The 19,089-nt window shown below is 40.6% G+C and overlaps 1 protein-coding gene across 1 annotated transcript in view; it reads left to right on the plus strand.

Moving 5' to 3' along the window:
- The window catches only part of scfd2 (sec1 family domain containing 2), an 82,366-nt gene that overhangs the window by 44,235 nt on the left and 19,042 nt on the right, over nucleotides 1–19,089 (plus strand). Inside the window, exon 6 of the mRNA XM_088426228.1 lies at nucleotides 2,839–3,124. Within this exon, the coding sequence (XP_088282354.1) occupies nucleotides 2,839–3,124 (286 nt within the window). The remainder of the gene's footprint in view (nucleotides 1–2,838; nucleotides 3,125–19,089) is intronic.

The following is a 19,089-nucleotide window of genomic DNA, read 5'->3' on the forward strand; positions in this document are numbered from 1 at the left end:
TCGAGATTTCCAAGCCGGCTCGGCTCTAGCTAAGGCTTCCATTTCCTGCCGCGGCGCCATCACGGCAAGCCGCTGACAGCCGCTTTTATAGAACTGCTGAAGAGAGGCGGTTGCGGGCCGTGCTCCAAAACGTGGCGCGCTACAAAGGGAACGTGTAACAGATGTCGCAAAGGGGGAGCGCAACCGGCCGAGCAACGGACAAAATCGGAGAAATGCCGGCCGCTCTTTGTTTAGTCTTCACAAACTCACCTTTTGTCGCTCTACTCACTTCACAGACAAATGGATGACTCAGAATCTGTTTATCTTTTTTTTTTTTTAATTGATTTTGTCAAATTATTTAGATTTTGAAATAAAGATGTTTTTTTTTAAGCCCTGTTTTTTCACTATTATTTTTTACTGTCTGGTAGATACTATGTGCATACAAATAAATGGAATAATCCAATTTCTTTAAAGTAGTTTAAATTATTATTATATTATATTATATTATATTATATTATATTATATTATATTATATTATATTATATTATTCTTCATTCAATATTATAACTTAAAATGTGTATAAAATCAAAATTCACCGATTGTTGTTGTTTGTTGATTGTTGTTCAAGTGTTTCCGAACATAAAATACTCATTTGTATTGGTAATTTATTTCCTATTCTTTAATTTATCAAACAGAGCTTTTATTATCTTTTATTATCTAAGAATTTTGTGGATTCTAACTATTATAATCATTAGGTTTCTGTCAACTAAACAAAAAAATGTAGTCGACAATAACATTTTCAAACAAATTAATGTATTCTTAAAAATGTATATTAGTGATATACATTGATAATACAGGTATGATAACAATATTTCATCGTTTCACGGAAAAAAAATATTTTAATGTCATAAATTACCACTAAATTGACGATTTGCAATTCAAAAGTGACCGCAGCCTTATATTAGTGTCGGCCTGCTCGGAAGAAGCTGTAACCTTTGTACAGCTTTTTTTGTGGAGGAGCGCATGTCGGGTCGTTATGAACTTGAACGGGGCGATATGTCAAATGCGGAGCGCGCATTAAATATTTGGAGTATTCAGGAAGTCGCACTTTGGACGGAGCTCGGGGTGTCGGCTGACAAATGGTGCCGGCAGATTTCTCGCAAAGCTCCTTAACTGTTCTAATTCGCTATCAGAAAATGTCTACCGTCAAAAAAAGGTGAATTATCCTTGATGGTTTTTTTTGTGTGTGTTGCAATTCATAACACTTTTTTTCACTCACTGACTCAATGGAAATTCCCCAAACTCGGTGTCCATCTTGAGGCGGTATCACGGCAAGTTCCTCGGAAAGGATGAGTAGGCGCGTTCAACTCGTGATCATGTGACTTCTCTTCACCACGAGGGGCGGTCTGTCGGTCTCTGGACCCCCCCCATCCCCGAGTCTTTCCTCTTCGGCTCAGTGCGCATTTCTTCTGGGTCAGACACCGGATTCCCCCCCCCCCCAGCGGGACCACCGCTAGGCCCCAACTCTCACAAAGCCGCTCTATTGCATTACAAATGAAATACTTGACATCCTTTTAAAACAAATGCTTTTCTTTTTTTGCAAGTACGGTATTATCTCAATGCGGTGTGATCATACTTGAAATTTCATTTTAACAGTATTAACTGTCATGCAAGTTTTAGCCGGAGTTAACCCCATTTAATGTAAAAAAAAAAAAAAAAAAAAAAAGCCCGTTACAGCACATCCAAATAAACAATGTTTTGCTCAAAAAACTGCTGCTTGATAACAGTAAAACTAGCTAGCTAGGTAGCTAACTAGTTGTCTAGTTGTTTTTTTTGTTTACAAAAAAAGGTCAATACAAGCTCTTGCTGGAAATCAACAACAATTTCAATTGATTTGTTAACAAAAAATGGAAAATAATGCAATGATTTATCATGATATAAACAAAGCACTAACTTTTTTTCTACCAGTTGAAGAACGAGCTAGCAAGCTAATCCTTTGTTCACACAAAGCTGGCTCTAGCTAAGGATGGATCACAAATATCATGTCAAAATTTCAAAACTTGATCATCGTTAAGATCGCTAGAGACGATTGTTTACAAAAAATATCAGCCTTTATTTCAGCCCGAATGTAATTAAAATTGTTCCAATATAACAATATTAAACAACAATAACACAGTTTGATCGCAAGTGGCAAGAAAGCTAGTTGCATCTGCCAGCTTTTTGTAAACAAAGGGCTAGGTTTGTTTTTGTTTTTTTCCGTCTGCGTCTCCCCGCTTTCTCACTGTTCATCCGTCGGTTTAGCGGGGCCCCGCCCTTTTGCGTTCCCGTTCCACTGAGCTCACCCTTGTTGCACGAGCCTTTTATAAACGGTCTGGTGATTGACAGTACGTCGCGCCGGACTCCAGCTGCAAATGTGAGGGATGGAGCGGGAACAGTGCTAGTTCTGGCCCCCAAATCAGGCCATTGGCCTGAAATGTTGGCAAAGGTTGCCGAGCAACACAATGAAAGAAAATAGTGTGTTAGTACAATGGATTGCCACACTATTTTTTGCCTTCAATATGAAAAGTTTAGCTGTATTGTTGTACTTCCCCAACATAGATATTTTTTTGTAATGTTTTGCATGCGGCTATGTTGCGTTTTTATTTTGCATTTTTGCTCGTTTCATTTTTACATTTGTACCTAATATTTTGACTTGTGATCATCCTAATTCATGACGTGTTTAAGGAATAAAACGGCTATACATACAAATGCAAAAGAAATGATAATGATATTTTTTGGGAGGGGCTTGGAGATAGGTAGGCTAGGTAGCTAGGTCTGTTCATCCTAACCTTAGCATGTACGTGTTTCCTTATGTTTCAGGCTCTGGGCGATGCGGACTTTCCTTCAGTGCTGAGTCAGATGCTGCCTTTGATGAAGCCCCGCGGAGGCCGGGACGCCGGCTTCGCGGAGGACGAGTGCGGGCCCGACGAGCTGATCCAACTGCTGGTCTACTTGTACTCGCTAGCCGACGAGGCCCAGCCCGCCGAGCGGGAGGACGCCCGGCCGGGGGACAGGCTGGAGAAACTGGAGAGGGAGCTAATCGGAGGGCTCACGTTGGCTATCGCCAAGGAGACCGCGCTCAGCCCCTTGCTGCAAAAACTTACAGGTCAGTGGGCTGCTTCCTTCACCTGTCATGTGAAAAACAATTGCAAAGATATAAGGATTGGCATAGTTTTCTTTTTTTTTTTCATTTCAGGCTCTTTTTTTCAGTTTTAGACTAACCTGTAACCTCTCTAAAAACTGTAAAAAGTTGTTTACAGTAAGTAAAAGTTGATTTATATTGCTATTATCTTTTATTAATGTTGAAAATGATTGAGTTTTAGGTATATTTATACCATTTTTATGGATAACAATTTTCTTTAGAGTCAGTGAGGCTCAGCCGGCGAGGGCTTCCTTCCCAAAATATAATTGAGAAGTAAACATCCATGAATTGCCATTGGCTTTAATAAAAGTACGTTCTTTTGCGCCACGGTCATAAATTATACCATGTAATATAAATTTCTCAATTATAAATGAGTACATTCTTTGATGTCAAGTCAAAAAATCGTTGATAATAATATCCTACGTGCGCCCACTCTAGTCATTGTGTTCCGATTAACTATTATTATTAATAATGAACTATACCATCATTACTTTAATAACTATGAATTATTCATTGCGTCCAATGTACATACTGTACGTAATACGTAATGTTCTATACCTGTCTATTTTTGAGAAAATGAAAGGCATTTATAGAGCCTTATAGTCTGGAAAATACGGTAATCGTCAAAATGTTATTGCCCAACGAACATTCAATCAATATATTTTAGGTATTAACTGTATATATTTAGAATTCATCTTAAATCTTTTTTTTTTTTTTAAACCGCATGAAATTTTTAGGACGGTCCAGAAATAGCATTGCAAAGATATACCGCCTTTTGCAGGCTATTACTGCCTGGACTGCATTAGACCTTCACACCTTTTTATTCCTTCTTCACACCATGGTCACAAATGACAAAAAGATGTGCGTATACCCCATAATACCCTTCGACCTAGCAACACCAAGCCTTCAATCAGCACAGTAATGAGCGCTCTACCTGTTCGCTCAACTTGCAGTAGGGTGTGTATTTATAGTCTGTTATGTGGCGGCGCGTATGAAGGTCGACCATTTAGATGGATGGATTGTCTAAAACCGCACTGCAATCATGGCGTCTTTAACCTTGAGCCTACACACACACACACACACACACACACACACAGAGTCCTCCCTCATAATTACAGCCACTTTTAGTTGTGGCCTACTCGCGCACCTTTGCACACACCCTCAAATAACACACTTCTCAAATTGCAGGAATACGGCTCGGGCGCCGAATCCATGTAAAGTGCTAATAAGGCGTGTTTTTTCTTTTTCTTTCTCTGTTGCTTTTTTCCTCAAACTCATGCGAGCTGTCCCGACATCCTGTTCTCCGCGAGGGGCCTCGCGTCCGAACCCCCCGACTCTGTTGTAAACACTTGATTGGAAGTGACCCCGCCGCCATGTGCCAGCTGGGTTTTACTCAGCACATGCGTGTACGGGCCTCCCTTTTTTTCAACTGCGTGTACACGCCAAGTGAATTTTTATGAAGTAACGCGAGGCGGGCGGCCGTCTCGGAGAAAAACATTGATGGTGACATTGCCTCCGCCCCTCCCCCCAATTAAAGCCCCGAAATGAGAACCAGACATCGTATGCGACCCGGTCACCATGGGAGTGATAGGAGGTGTTCCGCATAGTGCGAGCAATCAAAGTGGCCAACTCGCGTCTTGTTACGATGGACACGTCCACCAAATTGTGCGCCGATCGGTGACATAATACATCAAATGTAATAGAAGGGCAACGGCTTAATACGAGCAATGGAACTCGCCCAAAATAGCCAACCGGCGGTTCCGACTTAGGGCAAGGGACCTTGAGAATATTTGTGTCCTCTTATGATGGACATGTCCACCAAATGTTGTGCCAATGGGTGAAATAATAAATAAAGTACAATAGAAGTGCAAAGGCCTAATACAGGCCATAAAACTCTCTCAAAACGGCCAAAATGCTGTTCAGCTTAGGGCAAGGGACCTTGAGAATTTTTGTGTCCTCTTATGATGGACATGTTATGGAGCTCACCCAAAATGGCTGTCTTGCTGTTCAACCTTGGGCAAGGGTTTTTTAGAATTTTTGTGTTCTGCTCTTATTTTTCTGATACGGACAAAACGTGTAACCGGATCTTAGTGTGTTTCTTCACTTTCAATTTAAAAAAAATGTCCTGTTTTTATCAATCAAAATGTGTTTTTATCTGATTCATTAATCAACAAATGCATCCATTGCTAAACAAATCATTAGTTGTAGTATTGTATATACAATAGCAAATAAAAGGACTGAATAAATGCTAAAAGGGCTTCCGTAAGCGCAGTGCGTGGGCGGAGCCCGATTGGCCGTCGCCACACTGTCGCGGTCTGCGCGCTAATGTCGCCGAGCCCCGCGGATGTGTTTCCTGTCAGCCGCGGTGGCGTTTGTGTTGTCTTTGGTGCGCCCTCAAACATCCTCCTTCTCGGCAAGAGAGGAGGCGAGCGGGCCAAGCCAAACTTTTGTAATTCCTCGCCCCGGGACGCGGGCTCAGTGGGATGAGTCCCGACTTTGACTGCGAGGAATGGGAACCGGTGCCCGCTCCGTAGATGGGAAGGGTCAATATAATAATCCCAATATTGAGCAATTTCATCGCAGCTCCATCTACTGGATGTGATGGGTTACTGCACAATCGTTTCCCAATGCAAGTCAACCGGAACCACAAAACAAGCAAAGGCGTCGGCCCAAAATAGCATCCAGGCAGTCATTGGCACCCACTTGGCCCCGGTGCAAGCAGACTGTAACATCAGGGGTAAAAATGCAATCATCAATTCCGGGAACTGCATGAAAATTGAACAGCTTCTGTCTTTACATTCTTGCATAAAAAGATATCATATGTAGGCCGTGCCTGAGCCCGCCAATAATAATCATAATACTTGGGGCCGGATTGATGAATTCTAGTTCTTTTATAATCAGGCAAAATTGTTTTACGTGTTTGTTTGTTTTGTTTTGTTTTTACAAATTAGCACATTTTGACGTAAGCCATCAGGCCCGAATAATAATGTGCATTTTGGAACATGTTTTTTCTTTTATTTATTTATGTATTTATTTATTTTTAAATCCAATCTACTCAATTGTTTGCTCGCACCCCATCCCCCACAAAATAATAATGGTCTGCAAAGTTTTGTCCAAATGGGTTCATAGCACTAATGTGCATTCACTGCCCCACCCGGACTTGATACCAGCGGCTTATAACGGCAAAATAAGCGATACAACCCAAAAAATGGATGCAGAGTTACTGCTGATTCAACACTGGGTTTGTTATTCATCCTGTCGTGTGTGTGTGTGTGTGTGTGTGTGCGCGCGTGTTGTAAGGAAGACTGTGGGGGGGCCATGACGGGGTGGTAAAGGCAGCGGGGTTGTCTCAGCTAGAGCTCCGGACCTCCCCCAAGGCCGCTGTTTGCCTTGGCACGGGCCGAGCAAGCAAAGGACATGAAACGCATAGAACTTTTTTTTTTTTTTTGCCTACGCCTCAAGATTTTCTTTTCCTCCTCTTTATTTTTCTTCTTCTTCACTTCCTTTTTTCTCGTCTGCTCGCACCCCCCCTTCCTCCCCTTCGCCCCGAAAAGGATCCAGGGGCTTGTCGCTACAGGAAGTGGAGCAGAAGCCGGTCCGACCATCGCGCCTGATTAAATATATGCACCGTGTTTATGAAATTAGTCTTAATTATTTTTAATTGGCGGTCGCTGTTTCACTTCCTCCCAAATTCGCACACGTAATTGTATCAACACACACACACACACACACACACACACACACACTCATTGGCAATGCGGCCGCTAGCCTTGTTCCCGCCAGTTGACTCCATCAGATAAGCTGGTGACACGGAGCAATGGCCGTAATTAAAAAAGGGAGGTCCATCGTAGATCGTCTAGCTCCTCGGACTCTGACCGCACACTGAGACCCCCCCAATAGAGTTCCAGCACGGTTACTAGGGCTGCGCGATTATGGCCAAAATAATAATCACGATTGTTCTGGTCGCTATTGAAATCGCCATTATTCATCTTGATTATTCATCATGTTTGGTCAAACGTGTCTATTTAGTCTTTCTACCACATTATTTTCATGAAAAGAAGCAAGCAGACCGTACCAACGTCTGAATCCATCCGCCTTCACAATCAAAGGCATTAAGATGAGATTCATTCTGTCAAGAATTCTTTAAACGCTCCAGTTTGTATTGTTTACTTACCTGTGTGATCTTATTTTGAAATACCGCTTTTAATATGGAAGGCTTCGCTGTTTCCCGTTCACGTTCTCTTTAGCTTTTAGCGGTGTTTGTGTTAGCCACGATTGTTGCAGTTTGCTGACCCCTGAGCTAGGCGATCACGGGCGACGCATTGAGCACCCTCGCGTTTGCCCAGCAACAATTGTTAGCATTTAGCTAGCGGGCTCTCATAAAGTAAATACATGTATAATTCCGTTTGTTTTATGCTTAGTTGGACAGCGGTTTAAAATTATAGGGAGAGAGGAAAAAAATAGAGTATGATGATGTTCCAGAAAAGCTTGTCTGTCATATCCGAATTTGTGCAGTAGCGAGGCGTCGTCGCTTTGCGGATCCTCGTGTGTGGTTGACCCCTGTGTTTGCTTTGAAATTCCTCGGCGTCTTATTTACGACAGGAAATGCTCGTCATAAAACGGCCCCGTCTGTCCGCGGGGACGCCTTGATGGAAATAGGAGACGACAGACAGCAGCCCACGCGCGCACTCATACGCGCGCAAAAACGCGCCGAACAAAGGATGGATATTAGCGCGCGCGGTGGACGTGCGCGAGGCCCCCCGCGCACGTGGCGGCTCGCTAGATAGCGCTTTTCCGGCTGACGTTGAAATTCATGCACTGCAAATGAATGTCGAATAAATGAAGTTTGAAAACTGTTAATTAGCGCTAAATGCTAATGTCGCTTATGACTTCCATTTTTTGGCAGAGAATAATTAGATTTTATTGCATGTACTAACGTAGGAATAAAATGTTTATATAAACGTGTCGTTTAATGTTTAAGTACAAAACAAAATTTAAGGACTAAAAAGCTAAATGAATGGTCTTATTTTGTGTTTTTTTGCTGTAATTCCAAAATTATGAGTGTGAAGCATTATAAAAGAAATTAAACTAACTAAGCCAATGTAGCAATTTTCATTGTTAAATATTTTCTCTGAGAATAATTTGATAGCTAAATCATTTTTCATTCAAAATAAATAGCTTTTAAAGCACATTTTTCCACTTGCTGTAGCTCAGGTAGCGACCAATCACAACTCACATTATAAGCTGAGCTCTGATTGGTTGTTACCTGAGCATGTGATGTCATTTTCAGTCGTTTTTAAAGGTATTAATCGTACATAAAAATAACGTAACTATGATTTTTTTAATCATTACGTTTTTCTGTTGAAAACGGCAAAATCTATCTCATTGGAAATAATAACCTGGTTTTTAGGTTTGGTCACATGACCTTTGCAAAGTGAGCCGTGATTGGTCGTCGCCTAACCCCCAATTAGTGATGTCATTTCAATCGACAGTAAGTGAAAAAAATGGCTGCCCTTTGGGATTGATAAAAATGGGTGGATTTTACTGTTGAAATCAAATGTCAGAAATGTCATTTTAATCAGAATATGAAAATATATATCAACCAAATATTTATATTTGATTTTGGGACGGTGTATTATATAAGTTTGGCTACTATTCATGAAAATATTTGGGTATTTACGAATATGAATTAGTTTGGAGTTACAGTATTTCTTAGTGCTTAAAATTGTGCTGCATTTTTTCCAGTGTAGCTCAGTGCTGCCCAGAAATGTGGTGGCACAACTTGGTACTACAGGATAAATTGGTACTACTAAATTTGGACTGTCCATAAACAGAATGTACAAAAACAAAATATCACTTTAAAAAGTCAACCGTGTCCACGCTGCCTCGCTGCTCTGAAACAGCGGCAGAAACGTTATTTTCCCGTCGGAGAATTTCTCCGAGGCCCGTCCGTCCGTAGCGCCAGATGGAAGCTCTCCTGGCGCTCCGAGCCGGCCCGGTCATTTCCTGTCAGGAGGCCTGGTGTTAATCAAGGCCCGAGCGCGCGGGAACACCCCCCCACCCCCCCCCTTCTCCTGCAAGCCCTCATCTATCAGCTAACAAATACACTTTCCCCCCGTTTATTTTTTTTCAAAGCCCGTCTTCAGTTTCATACGTCGTAAAATAGCCCAAAGGCAACGTTGGGTCTTATCAAAATGTCCCCGTTGGAGGAATGCGGGGTAGAGGCAGATAGTAAGGGATGAAGAGACCCAAAAAGCCAACAGGCCCCCTCCTCTATCATGGACTATGAATGTTTGTACTTACGCCATTGTTCTCCCTGTGGTTTGCTTTACATGCGGTTGGGAGGGGGGACGCCACTTTGTGTGTGTTTTCGGGTGTTTGCTTCTCATGTCTGCTGCTTATTATGGGCTGACACGACGAAATGTTGATTTTTTTTTTTTTTTTTTTTGCTGGGGCTGTTGTCGCCGATGCAGTTTTATTGGAAGAATGTAAATTTCATAGATTATAGGATTATAAGGAATGCCGTTAACGAATGAGAGCATGCAAATATTCTTCATTATTGTAATGAATAAGTTATGCGTATTTGAACTCATTCTTTGCCATGCATGAGAAATCTCATCTTTTAAAATAGTAATAACAATAAGAAATCATGAAATTCTGGTCAAATACAATTTTTTTTTTTAGATAGGAGCTGACACACTTGACTAATGCGTACCTAAAGTAAGACAATTGAACACTGTAACGCTAACCGTGACCACTGGATGGCAGTGTTTCAACACGCAGCTGTTACCTACATGCAAGTGTAACTGAAGAATGGAAGTCAATGTTTCAATGGCAGCTTTTACCCGAGCCCTATCATTTTCACCTTGTTGCAAAATGGATGCCCCCTGAGATGGAAAAAAAAAATTCATATTCCACAAACACAAAATGTATAAAACCGTTGGAACTCGTGGAAGTACACAGAACATAAATAATGGTGAATAAATAATTGAGTTTACAAACTAAATTCCTGTAACTTTGTTCACCTAATTTGCAAATAAAGTTAACTAATCAAGAAATGCGAGTGACATTTTAATTTGAACTGGAAACAAGATCAATAAATTCATTAATTCTTCCAAAAAAATGAAATGCTACCTCTATCATGAAAAATGGTCATTTACCTAAATGCACAAAAGTATTTTAAAGTATTGAAAAGTAAAATACTCAAAAGTATTTTAAAAATGTCATCTATTGATATTCTGGTGATAAATGATCATTCAAACTAAAAATATTGTTAAATTACCAGTGCGCGATTAATTATGGAAGAGTTTTCATTTGTGTTTATATTTTGAAATATCCATTAACAATATAATCTCTATGTAATTATTTATACCGCTTATGTAACCGTTGCGCGCGTAAACAAACATTCCAAATGCTATCCTTTTTCATCTTACTCCGAAATCCTTTTACGTCTAGCTCAACCTTAATCTCCATCCGCACGATAATGACAACTTTTCCGTTCTTTGCCCCCACCCCACCCCCCACCCCCCACCCCCCCACCGGAGTCCGACTCTGATGTGGCGGGATGAAGGCATGAATGAAGCCCTGTTTCTCTCCCCGTGGGAAAAGTTTGGTCAAAGCGAGTCATCGGCAGCGTTATCTTGCGGGCGCGCACATGTACGTGTGCCGCGATAATGGCTGTCTGCGGCTCGCCCCCCCCCACGCCCCAGAAAATAAACACAGTACAAGTCCCACACACCTTCCAAGCGTTTGCCTGGACCTGTTGGGGTCTGTCTCGGCGAGGCCTTAACTCTCAACGCAAAAGTGAGGCTCAATTGGACAAAATGAGTCGGTTGCTTGGAGCTGATTGGTGCGGAACAAGGCCAGGTGTGGAACTCCAGTCCTGGAGGGCCGGTATCCTTCATGTTTTCAAACCTTTTCCCTCAAAAACACCTGATTCAAATGATTTGGATCGTTTGGAAGCTCCTGCAGAGCTTGCTAATGAGCTAATCATTTGAATCAGGTGTGTTGGGGAAAGAAAACCGGAAAACATGCAGGATGCCGGCCCTCCAGGACTGGAGTTCCACACCTATGTTTTAGAGGAATTACTCTCTCAGCTTGGACATTGTTCTGTGAACATTTTCCGCTCTTTTTATGTACAGTGGACCTTCAAATACTTTCTGTTTGGCGCACACCTATTCATTTCATTCATGTGTTTATTTTGTGGGGCCTTTAGCAGGATTATAATATTTGATGATGCTATTTTAGTATTGGAAGAAAAATCTATTTTTTAACACATTTTACGACCATATTTTTGACCTATGGAGAACGGTTTTTATAGCGATATTGGGATTTGAAGGGCAAAAGTATTTTCTATAAATGCCAGAGGAAAGTCATGAAAGAAGATGAAGGCAGTGAAGAGGAAATAATGGAAGACGAGGAAGAATGCAACAACAGAGATTTACATCTGCAAAAGGCGCAATAACCGGAGCCATTAGTTTTTTTTTTGCATTTTTTTCTTATTCGTTTTATTCAGCTTGAGTTGCATATAGTGTGTACATGATCAAGGTTTGTATTTCAGCCAGGCTGCGTGTGTTATTTGTGTCATGCTAAGCGTTAGCATGGCATCATCGGAGGTTTTTGTGGCTTACGGTCTGTCCTGGCATCACCCCGACAGACCTGGACCATGACGCACTGTCTAATTAAAGACTGCATGAAAACTTTTCAATGACAGTATGTACAGACAGTCTTAAGCTAGTTGTGTCAGCGTATATAATACGCTAAGTGCTGTCTGCTAGCCGTCCGCCCTGTAATCCACTTTCACTTGCGCCACCAGCCCAGCATGAATGCATGTTTGTATGGGATGCCAGCCTATGTGGAAATTTCATTCATGTGAGAAATTTGCCAGTAGTTTTTTTTTTTATGTGATGTATCCACAGAGATTCTTTTTTCAGCTAAGTACCCAGGAAAACAATTTAGCAATGAGTTTCTTCGTGTTCCAATTCATTTGTTCTTAATTTGAAAAGAAACAACACTTCTCACATGCTTCTATCAGATTTCAGCCAATTTTCAGCAGTCTGACCGATGTGTTTTTTTTTTCCCCAAACTTTTTCTCCACCCTCTCCCAGTTTAAAAAATAAACAATTAATTGAAAATTGTCATCAATGGCAGTCCTCAATTGTATCAAATACCTTTTCCAAAGAACAATTTTCTTAAAATGTCATGAAATCAATGTCAGTTTTCTTTTTTTCTTTCTAAATTACTAGTTGTTGATCGTAAAACTTGTATGACTTCTATTACTTGTATTTTGACCATTTTGGGTCATTTTCCTCCACATCATTCTGGCACTATTTTAGCCAAAAGATGATATCATTTTTTTAGCCAAAATAAGTGGTCGTGCCAAGTTGAACTTTGAAATATCACGATATGCTTGAAATTTCAGCTCCCGGGTGTCTTCTATTGCTTTTTCTTCGATTGGACAAAAGACATCATTTTGACCATTTCTGGGTCATATTTTTCCACCTCACTTTCTTGCGTTTCATTTGTCTTCTGGTGCTCATCTGTGTGTTTGTGTCAAACTCCATCTTTACAAGAATGTGTCTTCGGGCGGTCCGATCACACGCTGCAAAAAGATGTGTCTTTGTTCTCACTCCTGCACTTTGTTAAGACTTACGCAACACTTCAGCACTTAACCTGATGCGAGTCACACACAAAAAAAAAAAAAAACACGAGCCAGTCCTGGAAGACAGTGACTAATTTGTTTCACCATAAAGAAATCTCTATATACAGCATGTGTGAGTCAGAGTGTTTCATTTGAACATGTGTGTCTAATCTTGGCTCCACGTTGCGTCAGAGTGCATTCAAAAAGTGCAGGTAAAATTGCCCAAAAAAAAAATGTGTACAGTTTATTTCCCATTCAATAAAACAGATTCATCTCATTCCCATTACAAATTGTAAAATCTCCAGGAAATGCAAAATGCCAAATGGGCTGTCCTCACTATGATAGAAAAAAAAGTTGTGTGTGTGTGTGTATACAAGTTTAGACCTCTTTTTGAGGGTGAAGACTTGCTTTTAGAGTGTCGTTTTGAAATGGATTTTGGTTGGGGTTCGTGTAAAAGTTAAGTTTACGTCATCTGTTGTGATATGCAATATGCCAATGGGATGTCCCCACTATGACAGGAAAACCCCCATGTGTGTATGCATGCGTGCTCTTGATTTTGACTACATGTTGACCACCAAGTCCCGGGTTTTACTGTCTTAGTGAGGACCTTTTGCATTTGTGCAGACCATTTTGGCGAATCCCAGGTGTGTGTGTGTGTTTGTACTGATATGCTTTGAGTTTTCTGCATAAGTAGTGAGGACATTTTGGAGACACGAAGACATTTAGGCCGCTCCTCACAAGTTGAGACTTCTTTTTGAGGCTCAAGACTTGCTTTTGACTATAGGTTTAAATTAAGTTAGGGTTGAGGTTAGAGTAAGGGTTCGGGTTCAAGAATGTCCTCACAAGTATAGCCGTACAAACGTGTGTGTGAGTGTGTGTCCTGGGAGTGGCAGATCACATAGCACACTTATCATCAGACGCACACACACACACACAAGTGAGGATCAAAGGTTAATCACGTCTTTTCATCAGCAGCGCTACTCTCGCTCCTGTCTGTCCTCCTCCTGCCTAACGGCTGCGTCCATTGTGTCTTCTTGTCTCGTAAAGTCTTCATTGTCGCTGCTTGTTGACTGAGGTGGCGTAAACGTCGTTCACGCTCACTTCATTCGACGTCCGTTAAGCTTGAATTAAAAGCGGAAGAACCGCTCGCCGATTCCTTTGGGAGGTACCTTTTTATTGGGTCGGGGATGCAAAATGGCCGCCGCGAGGCCCCGTCTCATCGTCCACGCAAACTTGGTCAGAAAAAGTTTGCATGTTTTGTTTTCTTGGCGTGATAATCAGGCTTGGGAGAGGAATGGACATGGGGCCCAGGGGCGGGCCCAGAGCCAGGCCCCGCCCACCCCATCTTCATTAGCGTGATGTAGCGGCGACGCGGCCTGACTGGCGGCTGCTTGGCCGCCGTGTGCGTTATCGCGTTATCCTGCTTGACCGTTTGCCTCAAACCGTTCGCCGCAAGGTTGTTGCTTTGTTTTTTTTTCACTCCGACTGACGTTTCCTTTTGCTAACTGTATGTCTTTAATCATCCTTGTTTTTGTTTACAATGTGGCCATGTTACGTTTTTTTTTACATATTTGAAGTAGGAGCTGCAGCTAACTGTGATTTTGTTGAAATAGAACTTTCGGTTAAAAAACGGGACTATTTGAATGTGACGGTGCAAAAATGCACATTACCATTAGCAAATAGACAAAATTGCTGATTGTGGTTTTCCATAGTACAACCGCAACGATTAATCGACAACTAATCGATGATCAAGTTAATCGGTAAATATTTGATTAATTCTGAATATTTTTCTCTTTCTTGTGGTAATTTTTGGGGTGTTTTTCTGACATGATACAGAGGAAATCTTTTGCTGAATTTTAATTCATTTGTTTTTTCACTCTCAGTTTGAATTGATGTCCGTTTTTTGATTCAAATCTTTTTTCTGATTAATCAATTAATCAAGGAAACAGCTGTTGGAAAAATTATACATTTGCACACTTCGGAGAGACAGATTTGATAGTTTTGTTCAACATGAGTATCATTTTAAATGAGCAAATAAGCAAACCAAATAAGCAAACCAAAATGGCGGACTTCAGTTTCGGGCGTTGGCCATCAAATTTTCAGCCATCCTGTTCACCAAAATTTTCTTAGTGATTGGTGAAAAACAAAAAAATCCAGAGTAACTTATTGAAATCAAAATGCCTGACTTCCTGCATATTTTTTTTTTTTTTGGGGGGGGGGGGGGGGGGGGGGGGGGGGGGGGCTTAATCCACGCGGACAGCACACCTACCGGAGTCCCGGCCTTGCCTCGTAAATCCCAAATTCACTTTGCTGCATCTTGTATTGGTTACTCCAACTGGACGCGCTGTAAAACGTTGCGTCTTGTCCTTCTCAAAATGTTCTTTGGTCATATGGATTTTAGTCGCCGCCCCGCCCTCCATCCAGATGTTCCGTGGCAAATGTTGCGCGCTAACATCACACACATACACGCGGGCTAAACGATGTGTCTCTGTCACTGGCTCGTTGGGACTGTGTGGCTTGTCTGCGTCTGTTTTTTTTTTTTTTTGCCATCATGTCTTCCTTTATTGCCTTTTTTCTCCATTGCATGCTTTGAGAGCATTTTTTGTGGAACCCGCGACGCCTCGAGAAGAAAAAGAATACGGGGTCAACTTTGGAGGAAGGGCGGAGGGCGATATTCACTTTAAAACTTGGATGCTTTATGTTGAGAATAGAGAGAATATTTGGAGAGGAGGAGGGGAAGAGTGCTTTTTTATTCGAGCAGGTTTGGTGCCTCACATCTGGGCCGCCACGAAAAAAAACAAAAAAAAGAGAGAGATCCTTATCCCCCTCAGGAGAGCGTGAAAAAACAACTCTTCGGTTCTCCTGGCAGAGAAGTCTGTTTTTGGATGGATGGAGAATTGAATTGGGGGGTTGAAATGATGTTGGTGCGTGTCACACGGTGCGGGCTGCAGCCTTGTCTAACAGTGCGCTCTAGTGGCCACGTTGCTAACTGCATCTGCAAAAGCACCTACGAGTCTTTTACATTCAATATATTTAATTATATTCAATATTTGAATGAGCTTTGCTCCGACTGGTTCTCTGTTCTCCGTTATAAAGTTATCATCAGCGATCAAATATTTTCGGGGGGTGAAGAGGCAAGAAAACAGGCCAGCGATGCAGCATTAGCAAATAAGTACTTTTTCTATTTTTCTTCTCGAAAAAACAAAGATAATAATAATGATAATTTACCTCCACATGTGAGCACTTATCCAGTTCGAGAAATCAGATATTTTAGGAGGATTAAAGACTCCAAAGTCCAGCAACTGAAATGTCACGGTACAGCGGTAAAGAATGCGCTTGCGGTAAGTGAAGCGGCAGTAAAACAGACCGAAAAACAGTTGACAAATATGTACTTTTCAGATTTTTCGAGGTAAATCAAATTTATGATATCACTTTCCTCGCTAGAGAAATTTGATATTTTCAACAGCAGTAAAACTGGCCAAAAAACAACATTGCGAAAAAAAAAAGGTAATTTTCTGATTTTTCTGCTTGGAAAAAATCAAATACCATTTATAGCGCCAATGAAAGTGAAGTAGTTCATGTTAATGTTACAAAAAAATGTTTCCAGTCGTTATTATACAAGCAATATCGTTTGTTTTATTGTTTCCATGATTTTCAATGAACAAAAATGAATTCAAGTCATAATAGAGTTGTCATTGTTCCCTCAAAGAAACCTAATATATAAACAAACACGTGTAAATGCATTCTGGCGTGTAACTCAAGCCCAGTGAGCAACAAACACATGTTCGCATGTTTCTACTTGGAAAACAAACATGGCCGAGCAGAAGCCCGCGTGCTTCCCGGACGGTCAAAAAAAAAAAAAAAAAAAAAAGACCATGTAAACCCCCACCGGCCAATCGTTAATTAAAACAATACACTAAACATTTGAGAACAGACACGGCTTGATTTAGAGCGCCGCGGTCATTTTTGGAGTTTTACCTTCGCAAATTGGTGTTGCCTTGACATAAGAGCGATCCGAATGAAGGGTTTTTCAAGATACAAGCTATCACGGAGACGACGTTTTTGAGTTCAGAAAAAAACGGCTTTGAATTTAGTACTCTGGCGCCGTCTGCTGGGGTATGTTGGTCTTGTCAAGTTCAATTTATTGCTAGGGTTTTGTTTATTTTATTTCTTGTTCATATTTCTTTAATGTGCACCAATCCAAGTAGCTAGCGCTCCCAATTTCAGCTATAAAATGACAATAAATGCATTTTATTCTATTCGTTGATTGTGCACATTTTTAAACCATGCTGTTTAGATTTTATGATCATGTCCTTATTGATTGTTTGATGTGCATCTGTATGGAATTATTCGCATTTTTTGTTTTTGTTTTGTTTTGTTGTTTGGTGGTTTACTTGGAGGAATGTTTTTTCGAGGCCTCTTTGATTGATGGCCTCCTTCCTTCAGTCCGATGCGGGTTAGGCTCGGGGCCCCCCCAGGTACTTTTGGGGTCCTTTGTGTGTGTGTGTGTGTGTGCGTGCATGTCGGTGCCTGTGATGTAAAATCCAGCTGCACGTTTGGACTTTGAGGGAGTAAGGTTTTTATTCTCCATACTCCTCTATGACTTTGACGACTGCTCATTTTGAAAATGCAACGTGGCCCATGACAGCTTAAGTTTTATTTTTCATTCAATTTGTAGCGTTTTCTTTTTAATTATAACATTTATTTACTTACATATAGACATTATACAACCACAACATGTAGACACGCTAAAACAGGCAACTTTTTTGTAAACAATTTTATTAAATGTATTTTTTATCTTGATATATCTTTAAATACAATTTTACAAAGTACATGCTATCTGATATTTAAGGAGTTAGTCTTCGTTTGACCGGCAGAGGGCACTGTGTGTACAATTTACTCGTTTCATAGATTTAATCACGGAGTTTTTTTCGTCGTGTGCAGTACCACCAATACGCCCCTAGAGGGCAGTACTGTCCTATATTTTGCCCATTTTTTTCCAGTTAAATCTGTGCGTTTAAATTTGAAATACAAATTGTTCCTGTTTTTAGCGGAAGAATTTGCACAGTTTCATGAATAAACTGTAAAATTTTGTCAAGACAGATTTTATGGTCAGGGAAGTCATCGTAAATAGCCGAATTCATTTTCAAGAAAAATAAGAAAACAAGTTAGATGGTTTGAAATAGTGCTGAATATTTTTTAAAAGATGTTCTTTTAAGCTTTTCAAATATTTTAAAGAAAACTTGATTTTTCAAGGACAAAATCCAGTGATTTTGAAAATTTCTTTCAGATTTGTCTGTAAAAATTGCTTTTGGGAAAGCATAAGTTATAAAATGTATTTTACACATTGTGTATTTTGTACATTTATATATACAAGTATATTTGGAAAGGAAAGTTTGTTTTTGAGAAAAACGTAGAATTTTTAGCCCCAAAAAGCTTGGAAATGTTATATATTTTGAGACAAAAACAATATAAAAAATAATAATAATTTCAGCAAAGAAATTTGAACGAAAACGTGATTTTTCAAGGACAAAACCTGGTCATTTAAAACATTTCTTTCCATTTTTTTTTTCAAACTGCTTATGGGAGAACATAAGAATTTTTTTTTTTTTGACACATTGTATAATACAAAGAAATGGAGAAGTGTATTTTGAAAGGAAAGTTTATATTTGTGTGAAACGTCGAATTTTTAGCCCCAAAACGTGGAAAAGTTGTCTAATTCTGAGCCAAAAAAATAGAAAATTGATCATTTCGGCAAATTAAAAATATTTTTCCCCTCCCAAAAAATTGCATATTTACAAGTTTTATTTGTGTTTTTAAGAAACAATTTCAGTTACAAAAAAAAGAAGAAAATATTTTGCGTGTTATCCATAAAAAAAGGACCTATATCCTCGTGACGCAATATACGTTAAATTGCTTTCTATCTTCTGTTGAACGAATTGATGTTTTCAATTGAGGAGTGTTGAAAAGGCTCACACACACACACACACACACACACACACACACACACACACACCTGCCGGCCTCCAGCACGAGCCTTCAGCAAATATCATCAAGGGAAAAAAATCTGAATAGTAACAGCGAGCCGGCACACCCGTTCAGTCATCGCAAGGCTAATGACATTCCTCCGCAGGCTCGCTCACCTTGCCGCCATTATTGCGTAACAAAAGACCCGACGACGGATGCTCACCGCACGGCGGTAAACGCGCGCCGCGTCCGTCAGAAAAAGAAAAAGAAAAATGGATATATTGCGCGGAACGACCGCGGGCGGGGGAAGAACGGCCGCCAC

Source organism: Hippichthys cyanospilos, chromosome 10, assembly GCF_059441005.1.
Source record: "Hippichthys cyanospilos isolate Australia breed blue-spotted pipefish chromosome 10, RoL_Hcya_1.0, whole genome shotgun sequence".
Classification (NCBI taxonomy): domain Eukaryota; kingdom Metazoa; phylum Chordata; class Actinopteri; order Syngnathiformes; family Syngnathidae; genus Hippichthys; species Hippichthys cyanospilos.